Genomic DNA, 14,670 nt, shown 5'->3' with positions numbered 1-14,670 from the left:
GCACTCACTGCCCTTGATTTTCCTGCCTTTTTCAGAGCAGAGCGAAGGTAGGAATAGAGAGCCCAGGGCTTTTGCCAAGGAGAACACAGCCGAGAAAAGGAGATTTAAACAAATGGGAAGACGTATCATGCTCCTGGACGGAGGACTCACCATCGACAAGAGTAGCCAGAAAGATCCGAAATAAGTCAAGTGGTGCGTGTGCAGTGGCGGGGGTCAGGAAGACCTTATCAGATACGAAAATGCATTTTAAAGCCTCTATAATTAAAGAATGTGGGATTACTGCATGAGTAGCCAGACTAAGAGAATAAAAAGTTCAGAAATGAACCCAAGCGCATATGGGAATTTAATATTACAAATCAGGAGGAGGAAAAAAAAAATCACAGGAACTTTTTATTAAACGGCTTTGAGATAATCACAGAGTTATTTGCAAAATTATAAAAATGGATTCATACCTCACTCCACACATAAGGACAAATTCCAAGCGCTTGGGGAGCTAAACGCGAAAAAGCAAGTCGGACAGTGGCGGCAGAAAGTGAGGTGAGTTCCTTTATCACCAGAGGGTGGGGAAGACCCTTCTCTGACGGGCAACGCAAAAGCATGCAAAAAATGATTGATAAATTAGACGCGGTTTTTTCTTTTCTTTCTTTTTTTTTTTTTTTTGGCATGGCGAAAATTTATATACACAGCTGACGGGAGTACAAACTGTCCCAACAAAATGTGGCAATTTGCTAATGTCCAGAAAATTTACACAGACAGTCACTGTCTGATGTAGTAAGTCTGCTCCCAGGAATCCACCCCCCAAATTCAAGATGATTGTGCAAAAGGCTGAAGACCACCTTAGTGCAGAATAACACCCCCACCCCGGGGAATCCCACACCGTCATTCCTGGGACCTGTGCGTATGTTACCTGACCGGGCGAAAGGGACTCTTCGGATGTGATTAAGGTTAAGAACCTTGAAATAGGGAGATTATCCTGGATTATCTGAATGGGTCTAGTCTATTCACCCGAGTACTTACAAGTGGCAGAGGGGGACAGGAGGGTGGTCACAGTCAGGAGATGGGAGGAGGAGGAGGAGGAGTCGAGGAACGAGAGAGCCTGGACCGGTCACGGTTGGCTGGGAAGGTGCAGGAAGGGGGGCCTCGGGCCCAGGAACACGGTGGCCGCTGGAAGCCGGGGGTGGTGACGGTCAGCTGGGTTCTAGGACCACGAGGAGGTGGACTCTGAAAACCCCTGAACCGGAAGGACACGGATCCTCCTCTGGAGCCTCTGGACAGGGACGGAGCCTTGCCGACATGCTGATTTTAGCACAGGAAACCCACACTGGACCTCTGGCCCACGGAACCGTGACAGAGTGCGTGGGTTTTGGTCATCGCTTAGGGCAGAAAAGGGAGGGCCCCGCCGGCGGAGTCAGCCAGCGCTGGCACACCGGCACCGGGGACAGCTGCGTCTGCGCCAAGGCCCGACGGTGCACGCGGCCTCCTGGACCTGCTCTTAGGGGGACAGAGCAGCGTGCAGCCTGCTGCGTTTGGAGTAAGAGGGTGGGGCAAAACGCGTGTAGCTGCTTATGTTGCGGAAAACAGAAAAGGATAAACCGAAACCTAATATGGGGTTTTGGGGGGACAGAAAGAGGAACGTAAATTTCTCCGAATATACCTTTTTTATGGTTTTGACTCTGAGCTCTTGCAAATGAGTTACACGTTCAAAAATAAAATCGAACTTAGTGTGTTAGCAGATTTTTTAGAAAATGATTTTTAAAGAAAATTTAAAGAAAATATTGAAGCAAAAAGAACAAAGCCAAACCAGACCTTGAAATGAGTGAACCTAGTTTTGTATTAAGTTGATGACTCGACCAAACAGAGAAAATAACTTAGAATTCAGGATTTTGACTGTAATCTGTTGTAGCATAATCCAGTCCAAGGACAAATACTTCAACTGCATTCGGGACTCTTATTGCGAGTCATACCGTTGAAATTCTATTTTTGAAACTCTTTATACAATAGTAGGATAAAGCAAGTAAGTAATGATGCTAATTTTTCTAAAAACAATTTTATAGTAAAGCTATTTCAAGTGTAAATTCAAAGTTAAAGTAATCTTACATTTGAAGTGGAAATACCAGTATGAACTCATAATGCTTCCTTTCTCTGTACCCTGAAAAGACCCAGAATGCCCAGCTGGAGGCAATGAGCACCCCTCTCCCACCCTCGGTGCCCAGACTCTCGTCTATAAACGCCACCTGACCCTAAAGGAAACCAGGTAGGGATGACTCCACCCGAGCTGGAGCTGTGCGGCAGGAAGGCACAGGACGATCCCGGGACATCCTGCTGTACAATACCATCAAGGACTGGGATCTCCAGGTGAGGAAGCTCAGAACAGGAAGGGCTGCCCACTGGCCAAGATGCGTCAAGTTTAGGTTCAAGAAGAATAAGGGCTGAAGGCGACTGAAAGCGCACGGAATACAGTTTTAAAAATTATGCTTTCATATTGATAATTCAGGAAAAGTGACAGCAGGGGGAAGGAAGGAAGGAAGGGAGGAAGGGAAGGAGGGAGGAAAGGGGAGGGAGGAGGAAGGAGCGTGGAGGGAAGGAGGGAGGAGGAGTGGGAAAGAGGGGAGGGGGAGTAGAGAGGGAGGAGAAAGGAGGGGGGAGGGAGGGAGGAGGAAGGGAGGAGGAAAGAGGGAAGACGGGAGGAGCGAGGGGGAGGGGGAAGAGGAAAGGAGGGACGAGGGAGAAAGATGTGTTTCACACTGGGAGTAAGCGGGGGACCAGTCCCTTACTGAGACTGGGTTCAGGAAGAGGACTAGGCACTTATCCTGCATTCAGGGTGACAGACCTGCCCGAGGGACGGACAAGGGACGTGCTTCTTTTCAGATGAGAGAAAACCGTTAAAGATCTTAATGGAATACTGATTTCAGGGCAGGCCCTCGATGGCTGAGACTGCTAACTAGGAGGCTGACAGGGACGCACAAGCACAGGGACAGGCTGCCCGTCAGTCTGGTGTCCCCGAGGGCGGGACGGGGGCCACTGTGTGTCCCGGCTGCCATGTGAGGTGACCGGCCGCACAAGGGGGAATCCACAGCAGTCTGCCCTCGTCCACGGTTTCGCCTGGTCCAGAGGCGGGTGACCCTCCCCCTGACTGACACACGTCACAGACACCGTCATTCCTGCTTCCATCCGGTCCTGGGGCATCTTACACCTCCCGTGACCACCCAGAGTGGCGGGGGCGGGGGGGGAAGGTGGGTTGGTGCGGTCAAGTGTTTTGGGAGACAGTCCACATTCACATGACTTTTCCTTCCTGTTATAATTGTTCAATTTTACTGTTAATGTTGTTCGTGTCTGACTGCACCTAATTTACAAATCAGACTTCATTGTAAGTATGTACATCTAGGGAAAAACACAACATATACAGGGGTTGGCACTGCCCCGGTTCCAGGGGTCCATTGGGAGTGTTGGAATACATCCCCGAGGATACGCTGGCCAGGGTTTTGGGGTGAACTTCCAGTGTGCAGGAGACATGGGGCCAAGGAACAAGTGATAGCACAGGGAGGTGAAGCGTGTCCCTCCAGCGTGAGACACCCAGGCGACAGCTGCCTGGGACTCGTCCACGAGGCACTGGCATGGTACCACAGGAGGGCTCTAGATGAAGGGTCCAAACCTGCAGAGACAGAAGGCAGACTCACCCTTGCTGGGGATGTGCAGAGGGGAGGGGGAAGAGTGCCGGGGGTCATAAAGGGCACACGGAAACTTCTAGGGGTCATGGGTTTGCTCATCAACTTGACCATGGTGAGGGTTTCGTATTCAGAAGAATACGTACAGCTAAGTCAAAACTTACCAAACGGTACGGTCTAGAAATATCCAGTTTATTGTATGCCAATTAAACCCTGATAAAACTGTTAAGAAATTTCTTTAAACAATTTAAGAGTCATGACAACCAAATGCATACTGTCAAGTCTGTGTGGATCTTGTTTTTCATCAAAACCATAGTAAAAAGATATTCTTGGGAAATTTGAACGTGGACTGATTATTAGATGATAATAAGGAATTTTTAATTAACCTTATCAGGTGTGATAACTGAATTATAATACTGAAAGTATCTATATTTTACTTTTATTTTTTTAAAGGCTTTATTTTTCTAAGTTTATTTATTTATTTTGAGAGAGAGAGAGCGAGAGAGAGAGAGCGCGAATAAGCTTGCAAGAGCTCCTGGCAGAGACAGAGGGAGAGAGAGAATCCCAAGCAGGCTCCATGCTGTCAGCAAAGAGCCCAATGTGGGGCTCGATCTCATGACCGTGAGATCATGACCTGAGCCAAAAATCAAGAATCGGATGCTTAACTGACTGAGCCACCCAGGCGCCCCACAAGTATCCACATTTTAATGTAAAGTTTTTATCAAAGGAAATACAGACACGCACACAAGTGCACCAAGCACGGGCGCACACACAAGATGAACACACGTATGGAGCCCAACTCCAGACCGAGCAACACCAGCAGCATTATGGGGGCTCCAGCCCTGCCGTCCCCCAATGGAACTGTAAGACTCCAAGGGGAGCCAGGATTCCAATCCCAAAAAGTACTTTTTCTTGTTCTGGAACTTTACATATGTGGAATCAAACAGTATATACTCGAAACACAAGTCTGGCTTCCTTTGCTCAACATCATGTTCATGAAATTCATCCACATAATAGTTAGATGCACCTACACTTTAAATTTTTTTTTTCAACGTTTTTTTTTTTTATTTACTTTTGGGACAGAGAGAGACAGAGCATGAATGGGGGAGGGGCAGAGAGAGAGGGAGACACAGAATCAGAAACAGGCTCCAGGCTCCGAGCCATCAGCCCAGAGCCTGACGCGGGGCTCGAACTCACGGACTGCGAGATCGTGACCTGGCTGAAGTCGGACGCTTAACTGACTGCACCACCCAGGCGCCCCAACGCACCTACACTTTAGAGACATGTGCTAGAAATCTGGCGGGGAAACGGTGTGTGGTCTGAGCTTGCTTTAAAACGCTGTGGCTGAATCAAATCAGCACATTGTACACCTTAAACTCAGACAGTGACACATGCTAATTACATCCCAATGAAACTGGGTGGGGGGTGATGATAATGGATAGATATGTGTGTGTGTGTGTGTGTGTGTGTGTGTGTGTGTGTGTGTGTGTGTGTAATTATGTATATGTGTATCTATGGGTATATAAAGTCAAACTGCCTAACCAGATTAGCTGCTAACATTACCATTCCATACACAAACGTGACCACATAATTCTGCATAAATGACTTCACATAATACAACTCCTACTACCTTTGATCTGCTTGTTTGCATTAAATAATATGTACGGGAACACCTTTCTATGTCAGTAAGTCAACAAACGTAATCTTTACCATTATTTTTCATAGCTGCATTTTATGACATAAAAGCATTAAAAAAAAACAGCTCAGCAACAATAAAGAGGGGGACTAGATGAATCTAGGTAATAGAACAGATGAGTCTAGGTCATGGGTATATGGGAGTTCACTGTGTTACCGTCTTTCCTCTCCGGTATGTTTAAAATTTTTTATGTTAAAATTAAAGATGTGGTCGTGGGACAGCAGTACTGAGCAAATGTCCTGTGGCAGAGAAACTGCTCTGTGTCCACCACGTCGTTTCCTCCTCTCGGGCACACTGAGAGCCGTCCCAGACCCCCTCACGTTAAACTGGAGCCATGCGACTGAATTCTGGTAGACAGAATATGGACAGAGCACTGCGATCCCCGCTGGCCCCAGAGGCATGAAGCGAAGCCTCCGTCCGGTGAGCCACCACATCCCTGTGGCCCCGCCGAGCCTCACGCGCAGGCCTAAAGCTGGGAGACCTGCATCCGTGGCGTCCCCGGGGTGCAGCCCTCCCGTGGGCAGTGATACAGAGGGCACCACGTGCTCCCGCAGGCCTTGCCCAGCTATTTCTGAGGGACCTTGAGACCTAGAATTGGTTTTCATGAGATAGAGTGATTTTCTCCCATAATTTCTTCTGCGTATTTTAAAGTTCGCTTTCATCATCTTGATTCCCATTCACTGGGGACCTGCTATTTTCAACTTGATGTGGGGGGGGGGACTTTATTTCCTAAGGAAATAATTGTTGTGGTCTCATTTATCGATGAGTCCCAACGAGCAGGTTTGGGCTTCCAGAATCCTGCAGAGGTTTTTGGAAATAGTTGCTTAGTGAAAGCTTTGAGGATCTGAATAGAATCTGTTCCCTGATCGACAGCCAATTTGCAGGAGTGACTTATCTCGCAAGAGGGCAGAAGCACAGCTATGAGTGTCGCTGGGACGTTCCTGCAGACAAGAACGGTCCAGAGACGTTGCTGTTCCCATCACTTGTCTCTTTAGCTTTTTACCTCCTGTTCTTGCTGGGACATGGAACCGTGGCCCGTGTGGCACTACCCCCGTCTCCGGGACCCCGTGGGACCTGCCCTCAGGCCTCCCTGCTGGGTCCTCCACTGCGATGTGCACGTTCCTTTCCCAGCAGCCTGAGCGTCTTTCTCCCTAGACAGAAACCCCTCCTTTTCGTTTTACTGCCTGGGACAAGCATGCTGTCCTCACGGCACGTATTCACGCACGCGTACATTTGGTGGCTAATTGTTACACGGAATTAAAAAGAAATAAATCAAGGATGCTATCCAATTGGGTACCTATTTGGAGCCAAAACTTGAATGTGAGCACTAGCCATCACTCCTTCTGTGGCCCGCAGGCTCACGTCCCTATCTCCCATGTCCGTCCACATCCTGCCCCCAGCAGCCTGTCGTCTCCAGTCTCTTGTCCTGCAAACACGACCACCTCCCCAACCGCTGTCCCGAGGGTCACCGCGCTACTGACCGGTCATTCTTCAGAGTCTCCCACCGCCACACGCAGGCCCCCGTGTGGCTCTCTAGAAAGCCCTCCGTCCGCTTCCGTGAGCGCGTACCTGTCCCTCTACGATCCACCTGGAGATGGACGTCTTCCCGTCGTAGCCGGGGCGGAACTGAAGTGTGGCTGAGCGGGGGCTGATGTTGGAAATGACCAGGTTGGATGGGGCACCAGGGAGCTCTAGACAGAAAGGACAGAAAACATGGAGAGGCGAGGTTCTGAGAGCTTAGGAAACGCATCAAATGTGTCAGCAAGGACACGGTCTCAAGACGCCCAGATTTGCTTTCAATACCCCTAAGCGAGAGGCACTGCTTCCCCGGGACGTGACCCCAGCACTATCCTTACTTTCCTAGGGCCGTCCGTCAGGCCCCACGGCCTCTGCAGTGGGGCGAGGACACACGCGGCCCCAGACGATAAACTCGGAAGGTGGGACTTCCTCGTGTCTGTGCACAGCCGGTAATTAACAGCTACAGGCTGAGGGAAGTAAGCGTGAGCGGATGTCATTCTTCCTGGCCCCAGAAAGAGCACAGAGACCAAACACCCACCGTCTCTCTGGTGAGGACCGTGAAGCCGGGGCAAGCGGAGCGGGGCGGGCAGCAGGTGCCGTGTATCACTGCCAGGTGCGCGGGGTCCTGGGCCTTAGGCTCCCGGGTCCGGTTTCCAAGACAACCACATTCGGGTGAAAATGCAAGGCTCTCCCCACTCTGCCTGAGTTCAGTTGCTCCGGCAACGAAATGGCAGGGGGTGGGGGTGGACACACGCCTACCCTGGGAGGTTACATGGGTCTTTGGCCTACTCACCGAGTGGAGACCCTCGGGCAGGCTGCTCCCCCAGAGAGCCGGTCCCGCTCAGAAGCGGGATACCGTGAGTCTGAAATATGGGCTCTTATCTTGGCAGCACAAACGGGGAGGATAGGGGGATGGGGTGAAGCCGGCAAGGACGCCGTGCAGGCAGCAGAGGTGGTGGGCAGCCCGCGCCGTGTCCAAGGAACATGTTGCGCCGGGGGGGGGGGAGGGGGCAGGGGGCTGCAAACCGGGACGAGCATGGGGACAGTAAGGCCGCGTGAGTGGTTAGGACAGCACTGGCACAGGCAGGGTCCTCAGGACCTCAAGGGTCCTTCCCGCGTCTAGTTTCATGACTCTGAAGCAGGAAATGTTTAAATCGAAGGACAAGTGACTCTTGTCTTTGTATTTCTCAGCTCGCTGGACTCTTTATGTGGTGCTCCAGACATTTAACGGCTGTGAGCTTGAAGTGCAGGAAGCGGAGCACAGTCCTCCAGCGTGATGTGATGGTGGGTGTGAGTTTGCTTCCAGACAGATCTCCAGGCCCTGGACCCATGTCCAGCTGCAGGTGAGTTCACCAAGGTGAACTTGGCACAGCGGGGCCCTCTCCCCCCGAGTTCTCTCTCTGTGGTGCCTCCGGAGGTCCGTAAGGTGCCCGAGCCGACCCAGGGGGACCTGGTTACATGTGGTGATGCTCCCCAAGTCGCCGTCCGTCGCTGAGCGTGAGACAATTCTCACACATCCAGCGTCCCGCCATCATCGCTGGTTATTAGGGCGTTAACAGTATCTTAAACGTGTGCTGTGGGAACGGGCTGTTGATGGCAAAGAAACGAATCTTTCTGGAAGTCAAAGACTGCTCTCTTTCAAAAAGCAAACTCATTTTGTAAACGCCTTTAACAGACACCGGACTGCCTGGAAGCGTGGTCCCCGACCACCTGAGCACCTGCTGCAGAGGCAAATCCTCCAGTCCCGCCCCGCATCCGCAGGCCCCAAAAGTCCCTGGGATGCGCTGTGGGTGGCCGTGCCGACCCGCCACCTCGGAGAGAGGGTGCGGTGATCATGTATCTGGGGACAGAGACTGGCTTGGGGACACCTGCCCAGCTGGCAGAGCGGGTGGCCACTGGCCTCTAGAGAGCATCCTACTACGAGGTCGCGCTGCTCAGAGGAGAGGAGACACCGTGCTCTCCTCCTTCATTGCACCCAACTGGGGGTGGCGGCTGCCGAGCTCTCTCGTGAACGTGGCCCCTGTGAGGAGAATGCACTCTTTCCTGGGCGGATTTCTTTTTTTACTCTATCCATTTTATTTGCTTTGCGTCCCTTCCAGATTGCGTGTGTCCCCCTTCCAAGAAAGCGGCTGGGTGTGAACACGGAGTGGGAGGCAGAGGGAGGCGGAGGGCACGATGGGGGGACGTGCAGACTTCAGAGGGGGCTTCAGGGCCTAACCCTCGAAGACCAGCCAACACGAGGCAAACTGGCATCTTGTGAGTGGCCAGAGACTGACAGCTGGAATTACAGTCGAACCGAGAGCCCACAGCACTTTCCCGCGTTCACTTGTGTTTGTGAATTCCCAGGAAAAACATGTATTTTAAACAGAAACTTTAAGATTAGAGAGAAAAGAGTTGAGTGCCATTCTCCAAGGCTGGAGCGAGCGTGCTGCATGTTCGGGAAGATAATTGAGTCCCCGGCGCCTGGGGACGCGTCTGCCTCTCCCTCTGTCTGCAAGATCTTTCCTCCCCTGCCACCTCCTCCAACTCCTTCTTCTTATCTCTACCCGTCTCCATTGTGTAGTTCGGGGAATGAAGTTTCATGCTTCCTGTTCTCGGTTTCCACACCCACATCTCTCACCGTCTTCCCTGCAGGCCCCGACTGCCGTCTCCCTGGAGGGCCGCACCCCGCGGCCAGCTCGCTCCCCGGGGCGGGATCCCCCCCACCCCGCCACCCGACAGCAGGTGCTGGCGGACGGGGCTGACTCAGGCCACAGGGCCCACTTCCCACCCCACCGCCAGCAGGAAGCGGACACCCCTCTCTTGAAGGTCCCCGGCGGCCGGGACACGGAGCTGCCTTCAGCCCCGGGCGTCGGCGTTCTCTGAGGGCAACGTCCTCAGACGAGCGGCAGCTGGGCTCTACTGACCTGGCGGCACTCCGGAAGAAATGGTGGACGAGGTCGCCAGGCCGGCCCCCGCCGCGGTGACGGCAGCCACGTCGATGGTGTAGGTGGTGAGCGAGGACAGTCCTTGGATTTTGTATTCGTGAGTCGTGCTGTTGAGGGTGTGGGTGAGCCGGGAGCCGTTCCTGCCGTATACCTCCCAGGAGACCTGGTAGCCTAGGAGCAAGAACAGAGTTAGCCGGGCCTCCCGGGAGCCGAGGGCACGCCAGATGCGCTGTGTCTGAACATCCGCCACAGCACGGGGGGCCGGGAGGACGCGCAGCCTGCCCAAACCCAACTCGGAGTCGGGCCCCTTCTTCTGCGGCCCAGTGCGCACCCCCCCCACCCCGGGCCCACAGTGCCGTCCCGCCCCCCCCCCCCCCGTGGAGACCCAGAGGGCTGCCTGGGTTTGGCGACCTCAGCCCCCGAGCCGGGTGGGTGGCGGAGAGAAGAGTGATGGCCGCCAGCCTGCTGCGCCTGATTTCAACTCTTGTCAAAACGTGGATGCGTTTCATCAATATTTCCATTTTCGTAGGCTGGTATTTTCATTATACCCTGCTCTAAATCAGGAGCTAGCTCCTGGGTTGCAACTAATTTGTGGAAACACTGCCACTTTCTCCCTCATGAAATGATTGATCGACGCTCTCTCCCGCACAAAGTGCTTTGCCTAAAAAGTTCCTCTGGGCCCGGGCGCCACTTCTACTGCTCCCCACCTTCTGAGCCTCCCGTTTTCCTGGCGAAATTTCTCCTTCCCCTGGACGCCGTTCCGTGTGGGGCGGGGGCCGGCGGGGGGCTCGAGATTACAGTTTAGTCAGCCTCGGATTCCACCGTGATTTTAGGCTCAGGGAAACAAAGCCTCAGCAAGATCCTGAATCGGCCCCCCGTGGAGGGGAGTTTATGTGATTAGGGACCCTTAAGAGCGGCTCCTGAAGAGGGAGACAGTGATGGAGAGCGCTCCCGGGCCCCCCGGGGAGGGGAACCACCGAAAATGCTTGCTCTTCTGTCTTTCCAGTCAATAAACTCGGGACACCGAAGCACTGAGAGGAGTCTTAAAGCTCATTCTGATGAAGGCAATAAATATAGTTAGAAACTTGTGCTCGCAGGTAAATAAGAATTTAGAGAGCATCTTGGGACTGTAATATTTCGAAAAAAAAAAAAATTAATGTCAGAAGCTGCTGCCTGTCTGCAGTCCCACAGCCCGGGGGCTCCGGGGCACAGACACCAGGCCCCCCGGCTGGGCGGTGCCGATCAGGCATCCGGGGCAGGAGGGCAGCAGAGGGGTCCCGGCCGCTGGCCGCTGGGTGCCTCTGCGTACATCACCTCCGCCCGGGCCCCTGTGCTCCGCTACGCCCATCTGGGCTGTGGGCTGCCTGCCCGCCTCCCGCTAGTCTCCCCTGCACAGGGCCCCGCAGGTGACGCCCCACCGGCTGCCCTGCTCCCCCTACACCCCAGACTCTCCCTCCTCACCTCCCGCCCCACATCCTGCCTCCCTCCTTCTCAGCGCGCCAGGCCAACCCGTTCTTTTCATTTTGTCAGTTCGGAATTTGGATCTAATTGTACGATTAAAAACCAAATTACTGGCTTCAAACACACAGTTCCTGGTGTTCGGGGGCGTCCTGAGCACATCAGTTCATCTAATCCTCACAGCGGACCTTCCGGGTCAGAGCCGTCGCTACCCCCTTTACGGCGGGGGAAAACTAAGGGGCAGAGAGGTCCGTGGGCTTCCTGGGAGCGGCCAAGGGTTTCTGGGGCTGGCCCGGGGCTGCGTGCTTCCCCACAGAGCCCCCCGTGCACGGCCCTGTCGCCGAAGCCCTGACCCTGGCTCCACCTGGCACATCTCTGAGCAGTCTGATGGCCGCGTCTTCCCTGAACGTACAGCAGGAGGCGTCGCGAAATGCTACGGGCTTGGCCGTCAGACAGTTTTATCCGTTTCAAAGCTGTCCTTCGTCAAACTTCACGGAAATATGGCATGTTGCTCGTCATGGCAACCTGGAGCCCAAACCCGATTGGAGTCCTCAGTGGGGGGGCCTTGTCGGAGTCCGTCAGCATCACACCTGGTCGCCGGGTGGGCCACGACCCTTGCGGATGCAAACGAAACCGAACGACACTCATCTGCTCAGGAAGGGCGCGGGAAAGCTCGGCTGTGCCCGGCGGCTCTGGCCCGGGGGCGTTTCACCTGCTCCAGCCGCGAGAGGAGGCAGGAGGGGCCGCCCCTCCGGCGCCCGGCGCCTTCAGCGGGCCTCCTACCTGCTCCGGATGCCGCCTAACGGAGACGAACGGCCGCAGGAGCTTCAGAAATAATTTTCTGTTGATCTGAAGTAAATTCTCTACAAGAGAGCAGTACATCCAATCACAAGCTGTCTGTCTGCATCCTGGCCCTCATAAATCAGAGTTTACGCAGGGAGAGTGGAAGATGCTGGAATTTACAATAAGCGCAATGGGCAATTTGCTCGGCGGGCAGGCCGCCCCTGCTCGGGGCTGCCTTCTCTTTCTGGCCGCGAATTGACTGGGAGGCAGATAAAGAACGGCTTCCTCCGGGCGTCTCGGCCACCGAGCGCCCCATGCAGAGGATCACACCGTGCCGCTGTCGTCGGCCCCAGTAGCAGTTGCACTGACAGGGAGCCTCCAGAAGGATGGTGGGTGGCTTTGGAGGCCGGGTTTGCCCACAAACCAGGCTTTCCTTTTGCTGCGCTTGGCGAAATCCTCCCCCCGGAGCCCGGGGCAGACTCTGTGTTGCTGCTGGCACGCCCCCCGGGAGCCCGGTCGAGGGAGGGTGCTGACCTGTCAGGGCAGCGCCGCCTGGGCCGGGGAGGGCCTCGCCGAGGGCAGGGGTCACCGGGAAGGTGACTGGGGGGCCCGTGCAGTGAGGCCAAGGAAACCACGGCCGTCGGGCCTCGGCTCCGCTAGGCCCTCTTCCTCTGCAGGCCTCCCCAGAGCTGCAGGGACCCGGGCACGCTGTAGAGTTTGCGTGGGAAAGGGGACAGCGCAGCCAGACAGAGCGAGACGGGGACCACGTGGCTGACAGGGGAAGCGGGGTCACGGCGGTGCCAGAAAGCACCAGGACGCCAGCAGCCAGGAGCTCCGATGGCCAAGCTCTGTGCTGAACAACACGAGGCCGCTGCGTGTAACCACAGGTATTTGTTTAAATAAAATACGAAAATGAGTTCATTAAGCCCTATTAGCTGGCGAGAACAGATGATCGTAAATCGCGAGTACTGGCAATCACGGCTCAGCCGGGGACGCCGGCTCTGCTCGGTGACTTCGTGCGCCCGCCGGAAGATTTACACCAGGAGCGAGGTGTGGGGTGCGTTCACAGAGGACGGGGCGGGGGCCAACTGTGTCTCTGTCGGAAGGGAAGTCTCTGGGTCCATACGTGTCCACCACGGAGCCCTGGCCAGACTTCTGAGACACGGCGGTCACGGGGCCCAAGCACGCAGATGTGGACGCCTCGCCTCTGAAGTCGGCGCTGAGCACAGCCTCGTTCCGGCCATAGGACTGGAGCCGACCCTGAGAGATCTGAGCTGGATGCCCTTTGCTTCCGAGGGCAGTCGTCCTCTGTGCGCTTCTCCCCGGTCCTGCTTGCTTTGCTTTTTCCTCCCTCTGTGTGGCAGAAAACAAAGTTCACCTACACCGGCTGCTGCTGTCTACGAGGTCCTGCTCTGCCCACCCACACTCTGTTCAGTTTCTTCGCTCCAGGCAGCAGGAGGCCTTTGTCGTTTCGCAGTCACACCTGTGATCTGATGGATGCTGAGGGGACTGCCGGATACACAACGGATCTGGGCCCTGCTGTCCAATTTCAATAGTGACTCTTCCCTTTTCCTGGAGTGACAACGTTGCTGACAGGAGGCATTTCAAAACGTTAGCTCCGAGGGCAGAACCAGACCTACAGATGTACCCTGGTCGAAAGTCAGGGTTAGAGGCCGCATCGGGGCCCGTGTGCCCTCTGGGACGTGGTCTAAGCACACCAGTCTATAGGGGCCTCTGGCCGAGCTCAGGAGACAAGGTAGTGTTTTGTGGACAAGCAGGAGAGGTTGGCACCAGGAAGTTTCCCGACTAACGGAAGGAAACAGAGGAGTTTAGGGTAGGAGGGCAGTCCCCAGGCTATGCCTTAGGGCACCCGGGACACGGCCTGGAGCCCCAGAAACAGCGCGAGGACACAGTGATGCTGGGTGCCTCCCACCTATGTCCACAGGGGACCACGGTTCTCAATTTCAGGACCACGGCATGCCACACGTCTTTGCCCACAGAGCTGGGTTTGCAGAGCTGGGTTTCTGGTGGTGTCAGTGATACAGAGGCAGGTAGGCTTCCATTAATTTCAAATTCAGCTGTTGAGTTGTTTGCATATAATTAAGTTTTTTGCACCAAGTGACCTCATCCAGAGAGCTGCCAGGTGTGTGGAGAAACTTGGTGGGAGCCCATGACCCCAGGAAGACGTGAGCCCCTGGGTCGGGGTTGGGAACATGGTGTGAACCCCACCGCCGTCACACTGAGGAGGGAGAGGCTAGAACACAGACACTTGTCCCCCCGTGCCGGCCACGTGACCCTGGGACGTCGACACCAGGGTCTCAGACAGGGGTTGTAAGAGGTGCTCTGTGTGCTTGTTCCAAACTAAACAGGATCCTGCAATGCTGAGGTGCCTGCCTGTGGTAAGTGCCTGGGGTCGCCACTGCTGCTGTCTAGGACGTGGCCCCGAGGCCGGGCAGCGGGGACGGACGTCACTCCTGGTCTCTCCAGTGCGCGGCTAGCATGAACGGGCTTCTGGAGTGTCGGGCACAGGAGGGCCTCCGTGGGCTTCTGCAGGCGGTCAGGCTATCCGCTGAGGGACAGGTTTGTCACAGATGCACAGGAAGGATGGACACCACTCGCTCAG

General features: G+C 54.8%; 1 protein-coding gene across 2 annotated transcripts in view; it reads right to left on the bottom strand.

Moving 5' to 3' along the window:
• Nucleotides 1-14,670, bottom strand: part of SDK1 (sidekick cell adhesion molecule 1) — a 553,233-nt gene that overhangs the window by 130,227 nt on the left and 408,336 nt on the right. For both annotated transcript variants that reach the window (XM_045047350.1, XM_045047351.1), the window contains exons 21-22: nt 9,786-9,977; nt 6,931-7,052 (exon numbers count right to left, since the gene is read on the bottom strand). In XM_045047350.1, the coding sequence (XP_044903285.1) occupies nt 6,931-7,052; nt 9,786-9,977 (314 nt within the window). The remainder of the gene's footprint in view (nt 1-6,930; nt 7,053-9,785; nt 9,978-14,670) is intronic.

The sequence above is a fragment of the Felis catus genome, chromosome E3 (assembly GCF_018350175.1).
Source record: "Felis catus isolate Fca126 chromosome E3, F.catus_Fca126_mat1.0, whole genome shotgun sequence".
Lineage (NCBI taxonomy): Eukaryota > Metazoa > Chordata > Mammalia > Carnivora > Felidae > Felis > Felis catus.
This window is presented reverse-complemented; position numbering and strand designations above follow the sequence as displayed.